This window comes from Cherax quadricarinatus, chromosome 32, assembly GCF_038502225.1.
Source record: "Cherax quadricarinatus isolate ZL_2023a chromosome 32, ASM3850222v1, whole genome shotgun sequence".
NCBI lineage: Eukaryota > Metazoa > Arthropoda > Malacostraca > Decapoda > Parastacidae > Cherax > Cherax quadricarinatus.
The window spans coordinates 10,240,594-10,265,716 of NC_091323.1; the positions used below are offsets into that span (position 1 = coordinate 10,240,594).

The 25,123-nt window shown below is 43.8% G+C and overlaps 1 protein-coding gene across 1 annotated transcript in view; it reads left to right on the forward strand.

Moving 5' to 3' along the window:
• LOC138853504 (sodium-dependent multivitamin transporter-like) overlaps nucleotides 1-25,123 on the forward strand; it is an 80,890-nt gene that overhangs the window by 8,902 nt on the left and 46,865 nt on the right. Inside the window, exons 3-4 of the mRNA XM_070090455.1 lie at nucleotides 5,388-5,446; nucleotides 7,513-7,672. Coding sequence (XP_069946556.1) covers nucleotides 5,388-5,446; nucleotides 7,513-7,672 — 219 coding nt within the window. The remainder of the gene's footprint in view (nucleotides 1-5,387; nucleotides 5,447-7,512; nucleotides 7,673-25,123) is intronic.

The window sequence follows — 25,123 nt, forward strand, 5'->3', positions numbered from 1 at the left end:
GACCAGACTAACACTCTTCGCACTAATCTCGTTCATGCCTCTCCTCCCTCTACAGATGCTCCTGGTGTCTACTCTATTTCTTGTTCCTCCTGTCCTCTTCAATACTTCGGAGAAACTGGTCGATCTCTTTCTGACAGACTTAGAGAGCACAAAAATAGTGTTAGGCTTGCCGACACTAACAATGCTCTTTTCTGTCACGTCAGAGATCATAGCCATCCTATTGACTGGTCTTCTGCTAAAACTGTCTTCCCTACTTCTAACTTTAATAGTAGTCATCTGGTTGAATCCTCCCTAATACACAACTTTCCTGGCTTTGTCTCTGTAGATGCCTTCCTATTCCACTACACTGTAAAATGCTGCAAACTTCAGAACACTCGTGACCTAACCTGATTCCTCCTTTTTCTTCTTCTCCCTCTTCCCCTTTTCTCTTTCCTTTTTCTCCATTGGGTTGTCTTTCTTTTGCCCTGTGTATTTGTTCCTTCTTTATTTGTTTTCCCCTCCTCGGTGTTCTTGCTCTTACCCTCTGTGAGCACCTAGATCCCTTGCAGTGCTCTTCTTTTTTAGTATTTTACTTGCCCCTCCTACTCTTACCACTTCGCCACTACTACTTCCTTCCCTCCACTACTACTACTACTACTACTACTACTATCACCACCTCCTGCCTATATGTACCCATCCTGCTCTTTTTTTTTTTTCTTCCTCATCCCCTACAAAAGCTTTCACTTCCTCATCCCTTACCATAGCTTCCTCTTCCTCATCCCGTACCAAAGCTTCCACTTCCTCTGCATCTACCTTCGCCCACTCCACCACAACCAAAACTACATCCAGGTCCAACTCCACCTCCTCCAGACAAAATCCACTCAAACCTAAACTTGCCCAAACTTCTGACACAGACCAAAGAACATAAAAACAGATCCATCTCTTCCTCCACCTCCAGGAAACAGGTCCGTAACACCTACAAACACACATCCACTGATGGCACCACTATCACGGGCTTTAATCCAAACTCCTCCCCGACATTAGCTTTGCTTTGACAAAACCATTAAATCATGTTTAAGGTGATTCAGTTCAATGTACGTTCTTACTTTACAATTATACACCTACTGGCCGGGCTCCTTGAAGCAGAGAGGCCCGATATTGTTTTGCTAAACAGTACCTGCCTCAAAGGCCCTCAACGTATCCGCCATTATAGTTATACTGCACTACAGTCCCCCTATGATCCCCACAATGGGGTTGCCATACTTGTCAAATCCAACATAAAACGTGAATTTCTCCCAATCCCTTTTATACACCAACATTGTCTTGCGGTCAGAATACACACCCACCTTGGCCCCTTTATCTTTTTCACCACCTATGCTCGCCCAAACACTATTCTCAACATACACGACCTTTCCTTAGTCTTCAACTACACAAGCACACCAACATACCTACTAGCTGACATGAATGCCAAACACACCGCCTTTTATCACACCAGTAACAACCAACTTGGTCACCAATTACTCAACTTCACAAACCATAAACACCTAATTCATTTCGGCCCAGACTTCAACACCTTCTACAACCACACGGGCCAAGACAAACCAGACATCATTCTGGCAAACCGAGCCAGCTCTCTATTTCAACACTACATCTCACCTGGCCCTATTACAGGCTCTGATCACATCCCAGTCATCTTACACATCTCCAACCCTATCCTCATCCCAGCCACACCTTCCTCCTACAAGAATGCTGACTGGGATGCTTTCAAACAACACATAGACAATACTAACCTCACCTATGACTACAACAACAAACCTATCTCTGACATCGACACTCAACCTGATCTCGTCGAGGATACCATTACACAAGCAGCCAACATCGCAGTACCAAAGAAAACTCACACCACTCGTTATTCCTTCAAACCCTCAATCAGAACAAGAAGACTAATTATCTGCTACCACAGCCGCTTCTTCTACAACACGCATAGATTTAATCTAGTCTGATTAGATCTCACTTACCTCAGAAACAACATTTTACACAGCCTAGACCAAGACCACAACAATCACTGGTCACAACTCGTACAACAAGCAGACAATGTATTAAAAACACTAAAGCCTTCTGAAACTTTATCAAAAAAATTAGAGGCACAACTCCCACCAACAAATTCAAACACATCACCAACAACAACACACACATCTCAGACCAGCAGGCTGCCACTAACATCTTCAAACACATCTGGGAGATCATCTTCCACCCTCACCCACCTCACCCTAACGTTATTTGACACATTCAAAACATAGAACACTGGAACACTGCACACACACAAGAAACAACACCAGATAGCCACATCCATCTCGACTCTCTTACCTCCTCCCAAGAACTCGACACTCCTTTCACCAACATTGACATTAAAACTCACCTCAGACACCTTCCTCCCAAGGCTCCTGGTGCTTCTGGTCTAAACCATATTATCCTATAACACCTGCCTGACTCTATCATTACTGCCTACACAAACCTCCTCAATGCCTCCCTTGCCACTGGATACTTCCCTTCCTTCTTCAAAGCTGCTACTACTATCCTCCTTCCTAAACCCAAAAAAGACCACTCTGATCCTAGAAACTATCGCCCTATTAGCCTCCTCGAAACTTTAGGAAAACTCTTTGAAAAACTCATCAACCATCGCCTTCGCAGATAGAAATAAATGGTATAAAATACCGACACAATGGAAATATAAACACAAATGCAGTATAATGTGATCCTTTATTGACAACGTTTCACCCACGCAGTGGGCTTTTTCAAGTCACACACGGATCTACCTGGGGTTGGAAGGTACGGGAGTATTTATAGTTCAGAACGTTGAGGTCAGGTGAAGATTGCTGCATCAGATGATCTACCGGGTGGGGTTATAGAGTCTTGGGTTATAGAGTCTTGGGTTATAGAGTCTTGGGTTATAGAGTCTTGGGATCCTTTATTGACAACGTTTCACCCACTGCGTGGGTGAAACGTTGTCAATAAAGGATCACATTATACTGCATTTGTGTTTATACCGCCTTCGCAGATACCTGGAACACAACTCTCTACTTTCTGATGGCCAGTTTGGCTTCAGAACACACAGATCCACACAGGATGCCATTAACATCATTCTCAACTACATCCACATAACACAAAATAAAGAAACAGGACAGCTCTGGTTGCAAAAGACGTTGAAAAAGCTTTTGACACTGTTTGGCACGAAGGGCTCAAGTAAAAACTCCCACTAACTTTAACCTGCCTCTCACTACTCGTAAACTCCTCTGCAATTTCCTAGACGGCCGTACCATGAGATTAAAATTCCAAGGCTGTTACTCTGACTACTTCACACTAAATGCTGGAGTACCCTAGAGATCTGTCCTCTCCCCTACCCTCTATATTTTATACACCAACGACATTCCAACACCTGTATACCACAACTTAATCACACTAGCCTATGCAGACGACATTACACAACTCATCACTCACACCAATATAGATACACTCGCACACAAAACACAAAATGAGGTCGACAGGATAGCCATCTGGGAACAAAAATGGAGGATCGAAACCAATGCAGCTAAATCCAGCATTATATATTTTAACTACAGGAAACGTGATCCTCCATTACCTGTCGAGCTCAAAACAGCTGACACCCGCACTTACATCCCCATCACACAATCTGTCACTGTCCTTGGCGTTAATCTTGACTACCTTCTTCGCTTACATGGTCATATTCACTCAAGGCATGCAATAGCTACTAAGGCCCTTGCAGGCCTCTACAAGCTGCAACATGCCTCCCAACGCACCAAATTACACCTCTACAAATCCCTAATACGTCCTCTGAAAACTTACTCTCCTCTAGCCCTCTCTCTTGCAGCTAAAACAAAATTACTTAAACTGCAGCGTGTCCAGAACAAAGCACTGTGCTGGGTGCTTGATGTCAGATGGGAGGACTTTGCCACAAGGGAGTCTCTCCATGCCCAGTTAGACATCCCTGCACTGAATCTACTGGAAGACGCTCAGTGACAGACAGACAGACAAACTTGAGACACGACATGACTACTGGACCTCTCTCCTTGACGAAGACATTTGCAGACCCACAAACCAAAACAACATTTTCTACTCCTTGTATGATCCTGCTCCTAACCCTATTTACAAATAACCTTGGATTCTCTAACAGGTACCTTGAGCTGTTCAATCTCTGACCCATGTTCGCCTTAGCTTTTGATTTAAGACATGGTTCAGTTCTACACTCCTCTCTAGCGCTAATCATCGCCTCTCCCGTCCTCCCCGCTCAACCCACCGGAGTCCCAACAGAAGAGCCTGAATTTCTCTTCTCAATATCTCCCCCACGATCGCCTTCGCTGATGGGTTAAGCCCTGGTTCTATTTCTCTGACTACGAACACTCCTCTCCAGTGCTATTCATCGTCCGTCCCGTCTTCCCCGCTCATCCCATTTGGGATCTTACCTGAACTTGGTCGTTCGTTCGTTCGCTTTTGTCTTAGCTGCTGGGTTAAGCCCTGGCTCTATTTCTACAACTAAAAAACACTCCTCTCCAGTGCTGTTCTTCGCCTGTCCCGTCTTCCCCGCTCATCCCATTGGGATCGTTCGTTCCTTTTTGTTAGTGTGACTTTGCAAATGGTCCAAGTCGGACCGAAAAGTCGTCATAAGCTCCTCTCTTCTGTGTGCTGGTTATTTGTGCAGTGAACAATGTTACAACACCAGACCATACCTTCTGACTTCATATCTTAGTAATTTTAACTAATAAACGTCAGAGTAATACATATTGGAATGTTTTATAAGTACCATAAAACTAAAGAAAGAACATTAAGAAAAGTACTCTGGAAGCAACAGCATCCAATAATTTGAAACCTGAAAATGAGACACTTGTACAATATTTTCATTTTGGAATCTTTATTGAGGAAATGTTTTGCCACACAGTGGCTTCATCAATCCAGTACAAAGAATAACGGTGGAAATAGAGGAGGAATTTGAGGTAATCAGTCCCTCAGCCTGTAATCAATGAGTTCAGTCCATCAGTGTTGAAGAAAGTTCAGCACATGCTCGGGCAAAATAGGCTACTAAGACAGAACTAAGTAGATGCTCTTTACTGGTATATCATTTTCTGAAACTATTTTCAGTCATCCGTTTAGAGTTTGAAACTGTTTTATTGCTGCCCCATTTTAATCAAATTTTAAAACAAAAAAATACCTTTGCTATTTGCTTTCAAATTTTTTTTTTTTTCATTGTAATTGGTTTTTCTTTTAATTAGGTTCCCTGGACAAGGGGTCATTAGCGTCCATTAGTCAAAATTATGCTGGGAAAACCAAGTGTGTTTACAGATACCTGGTGGATGGTATTACAATTAAGCTTTTTGAACTTCTGATGTTTACAGGTCAATTTTTATGATGATTCCTGTCTCCATCCTGCTCGTCTCTCTCACCTTGATCACAGGTGAAGCTTGCTGATGGTGTGTGGTAGTGATGGTGTGTGGTAGTGATGGTGTGTGGTAGTGATGGTGTGTGATAGTGATGGTGTGTGATAGTGATGGTGTGTGGTAGTGATGGTGTGTGGTAGTGATGATGTGTGATGGTGATGGTGAATGGTAGTGGTGTGTGGTTGTGATGGTGTGTGGTAGTGATGGTGTGTGGTAGTGATGGTGTGTGATAGTGATGGTGTATGGTAGTGGTGTGTGGCAGTGATGGTGTTTGGTAGTATTGGTGTATGGTAGTGATGGTGTGTGGTGGTGGTGGTGGTGTGTGATAGTGATGGTATGTGATAGTGATGGTGTGTGATAGTGATTGTGTGTGGTAGTGATGGTGTATGGTAGTGATGGTGTGTTGTAGTGATGGTGTGTGATAGTGATAGTGTGGTAGTGATGGTGTGTGGTAGTGATGGTGTGTGGTAGTGATGGTGTGTGGTAGTGATGGTGTGTGGTAGTGATGGTGTGTGGTAGTGATAGTGTGGTAATGATTGTGTGTAGTAATGATGGTGTGTGGTGGTGATGATGTGTGGTAGTAATGGTATGTGGTAGTGATAGTGTGTGGTAGTGATGGTGTGTGGTAGTGATAGTATGGTAATGATAGTGTGGTAATGATGGTGTGGTAGTGATTGTGTGTGATAGTGATGGTGCATGGTAGTGATGGTGTGTGGTAGTGATGGTGTGTGGTAGTGATGGTGTGATAGTGATGGTGTGTGGTAGTGATGGTGTGTGGTAGTGATGGTGTGTGGTAGTGATGGTGTGTGGTAGTGATAGTGTGGTAATGATTGTGTGTAGTAATGATGGTGTGTGGTGGTGATGATGTGTGGTAGTAATGGTATGTGGTAGTGATAGTGTGTGGTAGTGATGGTGTGTGGTAGTGATAGTATGGTAATGATAGTGTGGTAATGATGGTGTGGTAGTGATTGTGTGTGATAGTGATGGTGCATGGTAGTGATGGTGTGTGGTAGTGATGGTGTGTGGTAGTGATGGTGTGATAGTGATGGTGTGTGGTAGTGATGGTGTGTGGTAGTGATGGTGTGTGACAGTGATGGTGTGTGGTAGTGATAGTGTGTGGTAGTTATGGTGTGTGATAGTGATGGTGTGTGGTAGTTATGGTGTGTGATAGTGATGGTGTGTGGTAGTGATGGTGTGTGGTAGCGATGGTGTGTGATAGTGATGGTGTGTGGTAGTGATGGTGTGTGGTAGTGATGGTGTGTGGTAGTTATGGTGTGTGATAGTGGTGGTGTGTGGTATTGATAGTGTATGATAGTGATGGTGCACGGCAGTGATAGTATGGTTTGGTGACAGTGTGTGGGATGTAAAGTATAAGGACACAAGTGCAACTAATGTGACATTTTTATTGTGGCAACGTTTCGCTCTCCAGGAGCTTTGTCAAGCCGCTTAACAAAGCTCCTGGAGAGCGAAACGTTGCCACAATAAAAATGTCACATTAGTTGCACTTGTGTCCTTTTACTTTACATATTGTCGGTAATTCTACCAACATTATTACAGTGTGTGGGATGGGGATGGAGTGTGAGACAATGATATTGTGGGGTAGTTAGATGATAGTGTGCAGAATGGTGATTGTTGCATGAATGGTGAACATGTGAGGCACAATGATGGGTTTTGATTGTAAATAGAATAGTGAGGCTGACAAACTGGAAAAAGAACACACGTTTCGCCACGAATGACTTTTGCCAGTCATGGCGAAAGGTTTCCTCTAAAAATCTTAGACTGTACACAAGTGTTCTTTTTCAGCATGATGTTCTCTTTTTTTTTTTTCTTTTTTTTTTTTTTTGTATGGCAGTAGCACTGTAAATGTGCTTGAGCTACGTCATCCTGTTACTTCTAAAATTCTCAGCACTCCCTGTGTCAACAATGCTCCTATAAAACTCTCAGAGCACAAGACAACACAGGCTTCATGTGTTTTCATTTAGAGTCAACAGCATCAGTAACGATAAAAAACTGCTAACGACACGCCTAGACATATTTCTGAGATTATTATTTGGATCCTGAAGTTGGGTTGTTGAATCCTCAGGTCTCGTGATATTTGCAACTTACGAGGGATGTGATCCCCTTGCGGCTGGTCTCATCACCAATAAGGATCAGATCCTTCCCTTCTATGTCATGGACCGTCTTAGCTCCATCCCCTGTTTACCTGGACTCTTTGTCGCCTGTATCTTCTCTGGTGCCCTCAGGTAGGTGATCTATGCCATATATATGCGTATTTGTATATTTATGAGTCTGCCTATCTCCCTTCTCAATCTTTCTTTTAGGATGTGGGGGTGATACATCACGCACCTTAGCCCACTTCTTTTCGTTATTTAAACACCAGCTTCTTTTCCCTGCTTTTCTTGAGTGTTGTCACATGCAATGCTTTTCAAATATGAATTACATACTGGTTATCAGAATACGTTTCAAGCAAAATATAATCACATGACAAAATGTTTATTTTAATAAGATGCTTTGCATCGCATCAGGAATATGAATCAAATGGCCAATAAACCATTTGTCTCTACGGTCAGGCATAGCACTGAAAGAAGTCAGTGAAACAGAGCTGGTGAGGCAGTGAGGTCACAAGTAAACAGTCCGTAAGTGCTAACACCTCTCATATGGGTAAAAAGCAAGTGATATATGAAGAATATAAAGCTCAATCTTGAGTGCAACATCTATTAAAGTGTGTATAAATGGTTTAGAACATCGACAAATTGATGAAGAGATATTTGTGCAACATTTAGGAATCTTTATTCTGGAAACATTTTACCAAGCATTGGCTTCTTTAGTCCAATCCAGAGAAAGGTGGAAAATGAGCTGGAGTTTGAGGTAATTAGTCCCTTAGCATTGAGTCGATGTGTTTAGTCCATCAGTTTTCGTAAAGAGATTGGACATTCACAACCAGTTTTCGTCAAAATTGATGGCCTGAGCACATCGATTCCAGTGTGAGGGACTGATTACCTCCTCATCTTGGAAGTTAAGACACTTTTGCGACATCTGGTTATCTTTATTGTAGACATTTCGCCATCCAGTGGCTTTATCAATAAAGATTCTTGGACTTCATTAGAAAACAGAAAAACTATATACATAAGATGAGGTAATCAGTCCCTCAGCCTTGGAGGTGGTGTTGACAGTACCGTGGTTGTAAAGATTCTGAAGCACAGGTACGAACGAATGAACGATAGTTCAGGTAAGATCCCAAATGCGATGAGCGGGGAAGATGGGACAGACGAAGAATAGTGCTGGAGAGGAGTGTTCTTAGTCGAAGAAACAGAGCCAGGGCTTAACCCAGCAGCGAAGGCGATCGTGGGACAGATACTAAGAAGAGAAATTCAGGCTCTTCTATTGGGACTCCGGTGGGGTGAGCGGGGAGGACAGGACAGGCGAAGATTAGCGCTAGACAGGAGTGTAGAATTGAGCCATGTCTTAACCCTAAACCAAAGGCGAGAGTGGGTCAGAGAATGGTACCTGTCAGGGAAGGTACCTGTCAGTGAATCCAAGGTTATTTGTAAATAGGGTTAGTAGCAGGATCATACAAGGAGTAGAAAAGGTTGTGTTGGTTTGTGGGTCTGCGAATGTCTTCGTCAAGGAGAGAGGTCCAGTAGCCATGTTGTCTCAAGCTTGTCTATCTGTCACCGAGCGTCTTCCAGTACAGATTCAGCGCAGGCATGTCTAATTGGGCATGGAGAGACTCGCTTGTGGCGATGTCCTCCCATCTGATGCTGCAGTTTAAGTAAGTTCGTTTCAGCTGCAAGAGAAAGAGCTAGAGGAGAGTAAGTTGTCAGAGGACATATTAGGGATTTGTGGAGGTGTAGTTAGTGCAGAGTTTGTACTTGAGCCCTTCGTGCCAGACAGTGTCAAAAGGTTTTTCAACGTCTTTTGCAACCAAGGCTGTCCTGTTTCTTTGTTTTGTGTTTATGTGGATGTAGTTGAGAATGATGTTAATGGCATCCTATGTGGATCTGTGAGTTCTGAAGCCAAACTGGCCATCAGAAAGTAGAGAGTTGTGTTCCAGGTATCTGCGAAGGCGATGGTTGATAAGTTTTTCAAAGAGTTTTCCTAAAGTTACGAGGAGGCTGATAGGGCGATAGTTTCTAGGATCAGAGTGGCCTTTATTGGGTTTAGGAAGGAGGATAGCAGTAGCAGCCTTGAAGAGGGAAGGGAAGTATCCAGAGGCAAGGGAGGCATTGAGGAGGTTTGTGTAGGCAGTAATGATAGAGTCAGGAAGGTGTTTTAGGATAATATGGTTTAGACCAGAGGCACCAGGAGCCTTGGGAGGAAGGTGTCTGAGTAGAGTTTTAATGTCTATGTTGGTGAAAGGAGTGTCGAGTTCTTGGGAGGAGGTAAGAGAGTCCAGATGGATGTGGCTGTCTGATGTTGTTTCGTGTGTGTGTGTAGTGTTCCATGTTCTGAATGTGTTCAGTAGCGTTAGGGTGGGGTGGGTGAGGGTGGAAGATGTTCGCCCAGATGTGTTTGAAGATGTTATTAGCAGCTTGCGGGTCTGAGATGTGTGTGTTGTTGTGGGTGATGTGTTTGAATTTGATGGTAGTATTGGTGCCTCTGATTTTTTTGATAAAGTTCCAGAAGGCTTTGGTATTTTTGATATGCTGTTTGTCCGCTTGTAGTATGAGCTGTGACAAGTGATTTTTGTGGTCTTGGTCTAGACTGTGTAGAATGTTGTTTCTGAGGTAAGTGAGATCTAATTGGACTTGATTAAATCTATGTATGTTGTAGAGAAAGCGGTTGTGGTAACAAATAATTAGTCTTCTTGTTCTGATTGAGGGTTTGAAGGAATAACGAGTGGTGTGAGTTTTCTTTGGTATTGCGGTGTTGGCTGCTTGTGTAATGGTGTCTTGGAATAGAGCAAGTTGAATGTCAATGTCAGAGATGGGTTTGTTGTTGTAGTCATAGGTGAGGTTAGTATTATCTATGTGTTGTTTGAAGGCATCCCAGTCAGTGTTTTTGTAGGAGAAGGAATGTGTGGCCGGGATGAGGATAGGGTTGGAGGAGATGTGTAAGATGACGGGAATGTGATCAGAGCCTGTAATAGGGCCAGGTGATATGTAGTGTTGAAAGAGAGAGCTGGCTTGGTTTGCCAGAATGATGTCGGGTTTGCCTTGGCCAGTGTGATTGTAGAAGGTGTTGAAGTCTGGGCAGAAATGAATTAGGTGTTTATGGTTTGTGAAGTTGAGTAATTGGTGACCAAGTTGGTTGTTACTGGTGTGATGAAAGGCTGTGTGTTTGGCATTCATATCAGCTAGTAGGTATGTTGGTGTGTTGGTGTAGTTGAAGACTAAGGGAAGGTCATGTATGGAAATATAAACACAAATGCAGTATAATGTGATCCTTTATTGACGTTTCACCCACACAGTGGGCTTTTTCAAGTCACACACGGATCTACCTGGGGTTGGAAGGTATGAGAGTATTTATAGTCAGAATGTTGAGGTCAGGTGGAGAATGCTGCATCTGATGATCTACCGGGTGGGGTTATAGTGTCTTGGGTAGCTTGGCAGGGGTATTGGACAAGTTGTAGACCTTCTGCAGTGTTCTATGTTCTTATGTGGGATAGCGATGAAGAAGTTTCTTGGCGAGTGGTTCAGCTATCTTATAGAAAGCATTGTTCTGGTTGAAATTGTTGGTTATAGAGATAAGCGATGATTCCAGGATTCTTCTGTATTGAGTGTTGTCTTCTGTGGCTATAAGTCTTGAGTTTCTGTAGTTAATTAAATGGTTGTGTGAATTGCGATGTTGTACACAGGCATTCCTTGTATCGTCAGTCCTGCTTGCATATTGGTGTTATGAAATGCATGTTTGGAGGTCTCTTGATGTTTCGCCCATATATAATTTGTTGCAGTCATTACAAGGGATTATGTATACCCCTGCAGAGGATGGAGGCTTGTCCTGTCTACTACTGGTGATGTCCTTGATGGTCGTGGTTGTGGAGGTAGATACTTGGAATGATGTTTTGGCAAAGATGTTGGAAACATGTTTGGCAATGGAGTTGTTGGGGAGGACTATGTATCTCTTCTCGGCCGTGTCTTCTCTGGGTGTGTTGAAGATCTTTAATGCCCACCGTCTGCAGTCTCTGATGAAGTGACGAGGATAGTGGAGTTTAGAAAATACTTGTTCAATTATAGTGCATTCTTCCTCAAGGAACTCATTGCTGCAGATTCTGAGTGCACGTAGGAAGAAGCCTATAATCACACCACGTTTGGTTTTGGTGTCGTGGTGAGAGTAGAAATGGAGAAGATCGTTTTGGTTGGTGGGTTTTCGATAGACTTTAAAACGAAGTTCGTGGTCAGCTTCGCAGAGCAGAACATCAAGGAAAGGAAGAGTGTTGTCGACTTCTTCTTCAAGTGTGAACTGGATTGAAGGCTCGACCTGGTTGAGCTTGTTTTGGAGAGCTTGAACGTTGAAGCGTTTAGGAGTTATGAGGAGAATGTCGTCAACATAACGGAGCCAGGTGACAGACGAAGGAATAATGGTGGAGAAACGTTCGGCTTCTAGATGTTCCATGTATAAGTTCGCCAGGACTGCACTGAGTGGCGAACCCATGGGTAGTCCAAAAGTCTGCTGAAAGAGGTGATTTTCGAAGGAGAAACACGTAAAGCCAACACATAGTTCAACAAGGTCGATGAAATCGCTGGCTGGAATGGGAAGATCAAGTGAATCGTCAATTTTCCTGCGCAAGAGATCGATGGCTTGTGTAGTAGGTACTTTGGTGAATAGGGAAGTCACGTCAAGGCTGGAAAGTTTCTTGTTCCTGATGTTGATGTTGCGAATGCGATTGAGAAGATCACCCGAGTGTTTGAGATGTGCTGGACTGATAGTGCCCAAGAGTTTAGAGAGGTGTTTGGCGAGAATTCCTGAGAGCTGGTGGGGAGCACTGCCTATTCCCGAGGATATGGGCATCAGTGGGATACCAGGCTTGTGAGTCTTTGGCAGGCCGTACATTCTGGCAGGTCTGGGGTTGCTGGGCATGGTGTGCAGAAGTTTCTTCCCTTGTTCTGAGCCCCTCAGAATGCGGCGAGTCCTTTGAAGAAAAGTTTTAGTAAGGTTGTCCACTTGGTTAGTTGTGAGAGGTTTGTAGGTATCTGGGTCATTAAGTAGATTGAGCATTTTGTTCCTGTAATCGTCAGTGTTCATGATAAAGACTTACTCATTTCGCAACAGACACAATTTTCTTCGTGATTGCATCCAAGAAATGGTCTTACCAAGATCTACACCTCCTCAAATTGCCAACATCAAACCACCTTTCTCTGTTACAGCTCGGACCTACTGTTACGCAGAAATGTGGGATAGCTGGGGGCTTGAGCTTTGTCTAAGGGCAAAGGTAAAAGTTACACACATCTCAAGCATAAACAGGCCACCCAGGGCTATCCCAGTCAAAACAGAAAGCGCTAAACCAGAATGTATTACTTCCATGGGTTGGTTAACAGAGGGTTAGGTAAAAATCCCAATTAGGAAAATATATTTAATCACCATAACATAAAAACCTTAATTCTACACGCCCAAATGAAGGTACACACAGCTGGCTGGAGGTTCAGCCACCATAACACTAGGCTTCGTCAGCGTCAGGCCGTCATGGCACCACAAACCTCATTTCTTACTTCATCACTCATCCCACAGCACCCTGACCATGTCAGTGCCTGGGTTAACATACAGGTAAGCCATATGAAAGCCTATGGCTTGAATTGGATAAACAAAATGAGTGTATTATTGCAAACTTAGCTTAAAATATACAGCATCTCCGACGCCAGCTTCTACCGCCATCCTTACGTCACGTCACCTCCTCCACCTTACTCTGCGTACCCAAACATCCTTGGAAAATAAATCACTAACTCCATTCTTTATAATTATAGTTAGAGTACTTTACAGTACCTCCAAAAGCACATTATGAATTATAAAATTATTCCTTACAACTACAATATTCATATTATTATGGCACACTTCCCCACTAATATGTACATACGATGTCATGCAGAACCCTGCATAACACCCCCACCCCCAGACCATAGGTCTCACTCTGCTAGCGGGGTCCCAACGGACACCGCTAGGCAAAAAGAAAAAAAAAAAGAAAATAAGCCCCACATTAAGGTCTGAGGCAAACTGGCAAAATGATAACTGGGAAATGACCACCATACAATCACGGTCTTTTGGTACTACAAATATGCAATATTTACAAACTGAGGTACTAGAGTGCAGACATATGAAACTCGTCGAACATAAAAGTGATCAAGTTCTATGTCCAACGAGCTCACAGTCACACTCTTAGACAGCTGTTTTAGGAAAAGGCACCATTACAACACAGTGCTGGCCAGGCGCTGGCGTTGATGCATTTTACCTAAATTACATCAAGCAAACTTATATACAAGCAAGTAAACTTTGTACAAAAGTGCCCCTGAGGAATGCCGTTTAATGAAGTAACACCAAAGTTCAGTATGTTGCAAGGCAGACCAAACTGTAGGTGCCACCAAAAAAACTTTTAAACAGCAAGTACATTTTCCAGGAGTTCAAAGAAAAGAAAAACATATGTTACATGTTAAATTCTACGGAGAAAACAACATCACATTATCACTCCCATCTCACAGCAATCTTTAGTAAACAAAACTGGTTCCCCATGACACACCTCTGCGAGAATCAGGAGAGCACAGGAGAGGGGAAAATCTCAGGCCCCTAAAAACAACGGGTGGATAGGCACATAAATCTTGTTGGTGGGACTGCGGCCGTAAAACCCTGGAGTCATCACTGAAGACCCCAAAAAGGTGGACCTCCCAGGCCGTCACCTATATGTCATTCCAAGGACCCTGGAGTCACCCCAGTGGTGATCCAAAAAGGAAAAATTGAAAAAAGAGTCCTGGAGAACCAAAACACCTCGGATCAAAAGACATGACCCAAACAGTGGAGGGCATCACCGCCAGCCCCACATTCACTAAAACGTTAGGTCCAACAGTCCCTATACCAACATAAAACAGAGGCGAGGCATTCCAGCCAACACCTAAAAAACGTAGCATACCTTACCTAGGCATGGTCTTTGATGTGTCTACCCCCCTAAATACACACACACTAGGGAATCCTGATACCTCCAGCTCCAGCTCAACCTGCCCTTCTCCTTTGGGTGGCCCAGAGTTCCATCTACTCGTCTACCGCAAACCACTGCAAAATAAGAATAGATAAGTGATCTATACACTACATTGTGCACTTTAAACACGAGACAAGGCATCAGCAACCACATTCTCCGCTCCCTTCACATAACGAATCACCAGATTAAGAGGTTGGAGAAACAAGGCCCACCTCGTAAGTCTCTGATTGTGGTTCCTCATTAAGTGAAGGAAACGTAAGGGATTATGGTCACTATACACAGTTATAGGGTGAACTGAGGAGGAGACATAAACCTCAAAATGTTGCACTGCTAACACTAAAGCAAGAGCCTCCTTTTTTATGGTGGCATAGTGCTGCTGGTGTTTCTTAAGTTTTGCCGAAAAGTAGCTGACTGGCAACAATTGTCCCTCCACTTCTTGCAGTAGTACAGCCCCAACACCAGTATCACTGGCATCTACTTGTAGAGAAAATGGCAATGTGAAATTAGGACTAGCCAGCACCGGAGCACTTGTAAGCAAAGCTTTTACATGTTCAAATGCCCTCTGACACTTCATATCCCACACAAATGTACACTTGGGGCTAGTCAGGTCAGTGAGTGGAGAGATCACCTTTGACAAATTTGGACAGAACTTTCTATAAAATGTTACCATGCCCACAAAACGCATAACCTCCTTCCGGGTCTTTGGTACAGGATAATTGTCTATAGCCTCCACCTTGGCATTCACTGGGGCCACCTTCCCCTGGCCAATAACATGTCCTAGAAAAGTTACCTGGGCTTGCCCGAAAACACTCTTTGCCAAATTAACTGTGAGCTGAGCACCAGCGAGCCTAGAGAAAAGCTCTCGAAGCTGCCTTACATGCTCTGACCAAGTCGCTAAAAATAACCAGGTCATCAATATAACACCTCACGCCCTTTAGGCCACGTATAACCTCCTGCATTCTGCGTTGAAAACAGGAGGGTGCATTACGAAGCCCAAAGGGGAGAACTTTGTACTGAAAAAGCCCATCCGGCGTTACAAAAGCAGAGATGTCACTGGCACGTGGGGTTAAAGGTATCTGGTAATAACCCTTCAACAGGTCTAACTTACTTACATATTTAGCTCCCCCCACTGCATCAATGACATCATCCATTCTAGGAAGAGGAAAACAATCAGCCTTACTTATTAAATTAACCTTACGGTAGTCAGTGCACATCCTCATGGTGCCATCTGGTTTGGGAACCATCAGACAGGGGGATGCCCACTCACTCTCGCTTGGTATTATTAAATCATTGTCAAGTAAAAATTTCACCTCCTTCTCCATACTTTTTCTCTTTTGTGGGTTCATTCTGTAAGGGACCTGCCGAATTGGTTCAGCTTCCCTTACATCTATATCATGGGGCTTTAGCTTGCTTACACGAGGGATATCCCCAAACAAATCCTCAAAATTCCAGAGAAGCTGAACCAACTCAGCAACCCTTTCCTTACTAAGACCTAACATACATTGTGAAGGATCTTTTAACAATGCCCTGTTACTAAGGTGTACATCTGTGGCCCCCTGTGCATCAGTGTCCACCCTTGGGTCACCTACTATATTTACACATGCCACACCTCTTTGGTGGTACCTTTTCAGCCTGTTTATATGTACCACCCGTTCAGACTTCCGTTGCCCAGGTGTGTGAATTCTGTAATTTTGATCCGTGACCTTTTCCACGACCTTGTACGGCCCACTGAACTTTGCTTTTAAGGCATTACCAGGCACTGGCTCCAATGCTAGTACCTCCTCTCCTACTTCAAAGGTACGAGGCACGGCCTTGCGGTCAAATTGTTTCTTCATCTTGGTTTGGCTGATGTGCAGGTTCGCAGCCGCCAGATGCTTCATGTGAGCCAAACGGTCTCTGAAAGCGAGAAAATCCTCCGAGGGGGCAGCATCACAATCTTCACCAAGCCAGTAATCCTTCAAAATCATCAGTGGTCCCCTTACCTGGTGACCATAGATCAGTTTGAAAGGACTATAGCGTAATGAATCCTGAGTGCTGTCCCTCACGGCAAATAAAAGGAGGGGGATACCCTCATCCCAGTCCTTCTGGTACTGGGCACAATAAGCCCGCAGCATAGTTTTGAGAGACTGGTGAAACCGCTCCACAACTCCTTGACTCTCTGGGTGATAGGCAGTGGAGGTCGTCATTTTAATATTAAACTCCCCCAAAACTGTGCGAAAATGTTTAGATGTAAAATTTGACCCCTGATCTGTTTGAATTTCCTTAGGGATCCCGACCTGCGTAAAAAATTTCACCAGTGCTCTCAAGACTACACGTGTGGTAATCTTACGTAGTGGAATGGCCTCCGGAAATCTGGTAGAGGAACAAATAATAGTAAGTAAGTACTGGTTTCCCATCTTGGTCCTGGGTAGCGGCCCCACACAATCCACCACCAGCCTGCTAAAAGGTTCTCCGGCGACTGTTATAGGGTTAAGAGGGGCAGGTTTAATTCCTTGATTAGGTTTTCCTATTCTTTGGCAAACTGGGCATGATTCTACATACTTACCCACTGATTCCCATACCTGGGGCCAGTAAAAATGTTTAGAAATCTTGCCCATAGTCTTTTTAACACCTAAATGTCCTCCCATGGGAACATCGTGGGCCAAACGCAAAACCTGATATCTAAATGGTTCCGGCACCACCACTTGGTAGAGTGCCTGCCGTGCTCCATCATTAGATGTCGCATCCGATAAGGTCTTTCGCATTAAAATACCGTCTGCAAAAAAAAAAAACAGTTGAGAGGCCTCTTCCTCGGTAACAGCAGATGACTGAATAGCTTGTAGGGTGTCGTCACACCCCTGGGCCTCGATCAGCTGCTCACGAGTAGGAGTCGCCCCCCCTATACCGGCTCCAAGACCCCCACTCAAACAGGATCTTGCCTGGGATGGTTCATCACAACCCCGAGCCAACTGCAGGCTAGGCTCGAGGAATAGATTTCCCAAACCCAAATCATCCCCAGGATCTAACGAGTCACAGCGAGAGACTGCCCTCTTCTCTTTTGACATTTTCCTGGTTACTGCACACAACGGAAATAACTCGGGCAATGTAGCCCTAGCTTTTTCCTCCCAACTCTGTGAGGCTGGGTCCCTCCAAACCAGAGGTTCCTCACTTTCAAGACAACCCATGACATTATTGCCTAAGAGTAGGTCAACCCCTGCACAAGGTATATCCTCTGTGATACCTACAGCTAAGTAACCACACTGGTATGCAGACTCCACCCATAACCTGTGCACTGGAGTCTTGACAGGGCATCCTGTAATTCCTTTGAGCAAAACGTCCAACCCAGTGTATGTGTCATCCGACACTGGCAGTATGCCCCTACGAAGCAAAGTGTATGTGCTACCAATGTCCCTTAAAGATAGAACACCTGTTACCCTACCTTCATTTTGGTGTAAGGCCACGGTGGACTTGCTTGTAAAGACCTTCATCCGAGGGTCCAAACCTGCTGAGGTACCTGACATACCCGGAGGTGGTGCTTCAGTATTAGCTACCATGTGGGTACCTGGTGTATCTACCTTAGAAACTCCAGCAAGCGCCTGATCTCTACGCATCTTCTTGCAATACGGCTGCAGATGGCCCTGTTTATGACAATAAGTACAGTAATATGGTTTAAAGGCCCCCTGCCCGTTTGACATAGGCTGGGGCCCATGATCTTGGGAAACTGGGCTCGTCCCACCTGTTCCTTGTAGTCCTGGACCTGTGACAACTGACTTAAAACCTCCTCGAGTGGATACTGGAAAATTAGGGTTATTAAAACTCTTGTGGTTATTAGGCTGATAAATGGGTGGCTTAAACTTCTGAAATTTCTTATTCCTATTTGTGGGTGGAGAAAACTTACCATTATTAGTATGTGGGGTGTGGTAACTGCTACCAAATTTTTGGTTAGCTAAAAATCTGTCACCCAGCTCTAAAGCATTATTAAAATCATCAAGATCCTTCTCCTCAAGATATGCCTTAAGGTCAGGAGGAACATTTCTCAAAAGATCCTCTAACAAAATTAAGGTAATTACACCTTCATAATTGCCTACCACCCCCTTTGAGCGACACCACCTATTTAGAAGTGACATCTTCTCCTTACCATATTCCACCAAAGACTGCCCTGACTGAAACTTTAGTCCTCTGAATTTCTGCCTGTACCTTTCCGGCAACATTTGATAAGCCAGTAAAACTACCTCTTTTAGCTTATGATAATCAGAAAAGGGAGATCCTTCTAAAGAACTAATAGCCTGTAACCCTTTACCAACTAATTGGGTTCTTGCTAATGTCGCCCATTCCTTTTCCGGCCAACCTTGGGATTTGGCCGTACTTTCAAATAACAGAAAAAACTGGTCTGGGTCTTTCTCTAGGAATTTGGGCACAAATTTTATGGCTTTATCCAAATGAAAAACATCTACCCTTGTGTCTGTGTCTGGGTGAGAAGCAAGCTGCCTCTCTTTTGCTCTTTCTTGAGCCCTAAGCTCCTCTAAGGCTCTCTGTTCCTGGATCTTTGTACGCTCAATTCTTAACCGTTCCTTTTCTTCTGCAACTAGGGTTAATTTCATTTGTAAAATTACTACTTCCTTATCCAGGTCCCTATCATGGGGATGTGATGCAATGTCACCTTCCAAATGCATGTCATCCTCAGAATTTTCACCAGTGTGAGCCATTTTGAGAAATAATAGCACCAAATCTTACTACCAGCCACAGAACTTACTGATATAAAATAATAAAGCACACAGCAAGGTACATATACTGAAGTAGTATTTTCACAAGGAGTTGTCATGTGACTCCCTCAAATTAAACAGGATTGCACACAAAAAGAAAATCCTGGCAGAAAAAAAAATAAGAGCTACTGCACCTGCAAAGGTAAATTATTTCCGGAAATTTAGGTAAGCATAACCCCCTAAAAATCAGCAAGATTGTACCTGCAAGGGTAAATTATGCACAAAATATCAAGTATTAATAACACCCTAAAAATCAACAATATGGCACAGAAAGGTAAATGATTTATAGAGTATTAATTAATAATAACACCCTAAAACCAGCAATATTATACAGAAAAGTAAATTATTCACAGGGTATTAATTAATAATAACACCCTAAAAACTAGCAATGTTGCACACAAAAATAAATTATTCACAGGGTATTAATAATAACACCCTAAAAACTAGCAATGTTGCACACAAAAGTAAATTATTCACAGGGTATTAATTAATAATAACACCCTAAAAACTAGCAATATTGCAAACAAAGGTAAATTATTATTTTAGTGTGAGTGTTATAGTGAATGCTTCCTCTGACCAACCCAGTAAAGAATGATTATTGACTTTCCAGGTTGCAAACTTGAATTACCACAAAAACTTGATAATTCTCCCATTTACAGGCCCCCATGTTACGCAGAAATGTGGGATAGCTGGGGGCTTGAGCTTTGTCTAAGGGCAAAGGTAAAAGTTACACACATCTCAAGCATAAACAGGCCACCCAGGGCTATCCCAGTCAAAACAGAAAGCGCTAAACCAGAATGTATTACTTCCATGGGTTGGTTAACAGAGGGTTAGGTAAAAATCCCAATTAGGAAAATATATCTATTTAATCACCATAACATAAAAACCTTAATTCTACACGCCCAAATGAAGGTACACACAGCTGGCTGGAGGTTCAGCCACCATAATACTAGGCTTCGTCAGCGTCAGGCCGTCATGGCACCACAAACCTCATTTCTTACTTCATCACTAATCCCACAGCACCCTGACCATGTCAGTGCCTGGGTTAACATACAGGTAAGCCATATGAAAGCCTATGGCTTGAATTGGATAAACAAAATGAGTGTATTATTGCAAACTTAGCTTAAAATATACAGCATCTCCGACGCCAGCTTCTACCGCCATCCTTACGTCACGTCACCTCCTCCACCTTACTCTGCGTACCCAAACATCCTTGGAAAATAAATCACTAACTCCATTCTTTATAATTATAGTTAGAGTACTTTACAGTACCTCCAAAAGCACATTATGAATTATAAAATTATTCCTTACAACTACAATATTCATATTATTATGGCACACTTCCCCACTAATATGTACATACGATGTCATGCAGAACCCTGCATAACACCTACCTTGAAGAGTGTGCAGATGACTTAAACAATGCTACAAAGGAAGCTTTTCTCCAAGCCAGAACACTAGGCACAACACTCCGGGGCAACATGAACAGACGCACCGCCGAAATCATTCGCAGCAGAGTTACCACAGCGAATGTTCAACAGAAGATCAGACTTACTAGAAAACTACAAACACTCTGCGATAATAGTAATTGGAAAAGTTTAGGAAGACCTGAAATTATTCAAAATCTTTCATCTCGTCCACTGTCAACGACAGAAACTGAAGCCCTCAGCTTAGGCCTCAAATTCGCAACAGGAATTACGAAACCAAAACAAGACCTCAATTTCATGGCCAAAAACTACAGACACAATGACTCCGACTTCCAAAAAGGCTATCTTCAAGGCATCATCTCAGCAGCCATCTCAACACGCAGCTCCCCAGTCATACCTCGACGTTACATCAATGCACTCAAAGATTTAGCAGAAGACACGACCATTAGGGTCACCACCGCTGATAAAGGAGGTGGTGTTGTTATCATGAACACTGACGATTACAGGAACAAAATGCTCAATCTACTTAATGACCCAGATACCTACAAACCTCTCACAACTAACCAAGTGGACAACCTTACTAAAACTTTTCTTCAAAGGACTCGCCGCATTCTGAGGGGCTCAGAACAAGGGAAGAAACTTCTGCACACCATGCCCAGCAACCCCAGACCTGCCAGAATGTACGGCCTGCCAAAGACTCACAAGCCTGGTATCCCACTGATGCCCATATCCTCGGGAATAGGCAGTGCTCCCCACCAGCTCTCAGGAATTCTCGCCAAACACCTCTCTAAACTCTTGGGCACTATCAGTCCAGCACATCTCAAACACTCGGGTGATCTTCTCAATCGCATTCGCAACATCAACATCAGGAACAAGAAACTTTCCAGCCTTGACGTGACTTCCCTATTCACCAAAGTACCTACTACACAAGCCATCGATCTCTTGCGCAGGAAAATTGACGATTCACTTGATCTTCCCATTCCAGCCAGCGATTTCATCGACCTTGTTGAACTATGTGTTGGCTTTACGTGTTTCTCCTTCGAAAATCACCTCTTTCAGCAGACTTTTGGACTACCCATGGGTTCGCCACTCAGTGCAGTCCTGGCGAACTTATACATGGAACATCTAGAAGCCGAACGTTTCTCCACCATTATTCCTTCGTCTGTCACCTGGCTCCGTTATGTTGACGACATTCTCCTCATAACTCCTAAACGCTTCAACGTTCAAGCTCTCCAAAACAAGCTCAACCAGGTCGAGCCTTCAATCCAGTTCACACTTGAAGAAGAAGTCGACAACACTCTTCCTTTCCTTGATGTTCTGCTCTGCGAAGCTGACCACGAACTTCGTTTTAAAGTCTATCGAAAACCCACCAACCAAAACGATCTTCTCCATTTCTACTCTCACCACGACACCAAAACCAAACGTGGTGTGATTATAGGCTTCTTCCTACGTGCACTCAGAATCTGCAGCAATGAGTTCCTTGAGGAAGAATGCACTATAATTGAACAAGTATTTTCTAAACTCCACTATCCTCGTCACTTCATCAGAGACTGCAGACGGCGGGCATTAAAGATCTTCAACACACCCAGAGAAGACACGGCCGAGAAGAGATACATAGTCCTCCCCAACAACTCCATTGCCAAACATGTTTCCAACATCTTTGCCAAAACATCATTCCAAGTATCTACCTCCACAACCACGACCATCAAGGACATCACCAGTAGTAGACAGGACAAGCCTCCATCCTCTGCAGGGGTATACATAATCCCTTGTAATGACTGCAACAAATTATATGTGGGCGAAACATCAAGAGACCTCCAAACACGCATTTCAGAACACCAATATGCAAGCAGGACTGACGATACAAGGAATGCCTGTGTACAACATCGCAATTCACACAACCATTTAATTAACTACAGAAACTCAAGACTTATAGCCACAGAAGACAACACTCAATACAGAAGAATCCTGGAATCATCGCTTATCTCTATAACCAACAATTTCAACCAGAACAATGGCTTCTATAAGATAGCTGAACCACTCGCCAAGAAACTTCTTCATCGCTATCCCACATAAGAACATAGAACACTGCAGAAGGTCTACAACTTGTCCAATACCCCTGCCAAGCTACCCAAGACTCTATAACCCCACCCGGTAGATCATCAGATGCAGCATTCTCCACCTGACCTCAACATTCTGACTATAAATACTCTCGTACCTTCCAACCCCAGGTAGATCCGTGTGTGACTTGAAAAAGCCCACTGTGTGGGTGAAACGTTGTCAATAAAGGATCACATTATACTGCATTTGTGTTTATATTTCCATTGTGTCGGTATTTTATACCATTTATTTCCAAGGTCATGTATGTTGAGAGTAGTGTTTGGGCGAGCATAGGTGGTGAAAAAGATAAAGGGGCCAACGTGGGTGTGTATTGTGACCGCAAGACAGTGTTGTTGTATAAAAGGGATTGGGAGAAATTCATGTTTTATGTTGGATTTGACAAGGATGGCAACCCCATCGTGGGGATCATAGGGGGACTGTAGTGCAGTATAACCATAATGGTGGATACGTTGAGGGGCTTTTGAGGCAGGTACTGTTTAGCAAAACAATATCTGGCCTCTCTGCTTCAAGGAGCTTGGCCAGTAGGTGTCTAATTGTAAAGTAAGAACGTACGTTGAACTGAATCACCTTAAACATGATTTAATGGTTTCGTCATAGCAAAGTTAATGTCGGGGGAAGAGTTTGGATTAAAGCCCGTGATAGTGGTGCCATCAGTGGATGTGTGTTTGTAGGTGCTATGGTCCCGTTTCCTGGAGGTGGAGGAAGAGATGGATCTGTTTTTATGTCTTTTGGTCTGTCTGTCAGAAGTTGGGGCAGGTTTAGGTTTGAGTGGATTTTTTCTGGAGGAGGTGGAGTTGGACCTGGATGAAGTTTTGGTTGTGGTGGAGTGGGCGAAGGAAGATGCAGAGGAAGTTGAAGCTTTGGTAGGGGATGACGAAGTGGAAGCTATGGTAAGGGATGAGGAAGTGGAAGCTTTGGTTGGGGATGAGGGAGTGGGTAAGGAGGTGGGGGGAGGGGTGTTCGTAGCAGCAGCAGTAGGTGGGAGGGGTAGAAGTAGTGCAGAGGGGTAGGGGAGGAGGAGAGCTGGTGGGTGTAGGAAGTGGGGGAGGTGGGAGAGAGGGAGGAGGTAGAGGTTGTAGGGACCTTAGAAGAGAAGCAGGAAGGAGGTATAATTAAAGAGGGAAGATTGTTTGCAGACAAGATTAGGTTAAGGACATGCGAGTAGTCTTATTGGTAAACTTGAAAGATTACCATCACAGAGTGGGCAGCAGTGGCGAGTTGGCAGTTAGTTTTGTAGTCTAGTGTAGGTGTAGATGTAGAAGGAGAAGTGCTTGTAGTCTGTGTGTTGGTGTTTGAGGTGTGTAGAGTAGGAGAGGTAGACCAAATGCGTGGAGTAGCCCAGGCATTAGGGGGAGGAGAGGAAGGTATGGTAGGGGAGGGAGGTGCAGGGAAGGGGTTGGGGAAGGAGGGAGGTTGGCTGGCTCTGAGAGTGGAGAGAATGTCTTTTATAGAAGGGCAGGAATTTGCAACTGCAGTGTGTGACCCACCACAGTTAGAACATTTTAGGGGGAGGTTGCAATTGTTCCAGAAGTGGCCAGTTGCTGAACATCCGGAGCAGATTTGTGTGGAAGTGCATGAGATTTTGTCGTGGCCGAATTTGTAGCATTTTAGACATTGTGTGATGGGGTGAAAGTTTGGAGTGAAGAGAGTGTTTGGAGAAATGCGGATGGTCTTGGCAAGGATTCCTTGATTAAAAAGTGTAGAGGCGTCAGAAGGATTTGAACAGCGGATTTTGAGGATGGTAGACTTCTCATGTCTGTAAATGTCGTCAACAGAGACTTTGTTCTTAGTACTAACGTCTTTGATTAAGCCTTCTTTGTCTGTGTCATAGGCAGTCAGGAGAGAATAGTCTACGTGTTTTGCGATCACTGTGCATCTGGCGCGGTGCTCAGGAGTCCAAATAATAGTGAAGCCTGCATTGAGAAGTTTTTGTCTGGTCTCGGTTGAGGTGTACATTTCATAGGAATGTCTGTCAAGATGGAGTTTGAAGCCTGAGTTGATTTTAAAGACTTTCAGCTGAGGTGCGCCAGTGATCTGGTACAATAAATTTCCAGGACAGATAGTGGCATGATCAGATTTAGAGTATTTGAGGTTAAGCGAGAAAGAATTGGGTTTGGAAGAGGTAGAGGCAGGGTAGGCCTTAGAGGCAGGAGTAGACAGAGTAGAGGCAGGTGCTGGCGGTAGAGGAGGAATGGTAAGGGAGAAGGAAGTGATAGGCATTGAAGGCATCTTAAATTAGATGTAGCGGCCAAATCTGTGAGAATAATTGGCTAGGCAAGTACG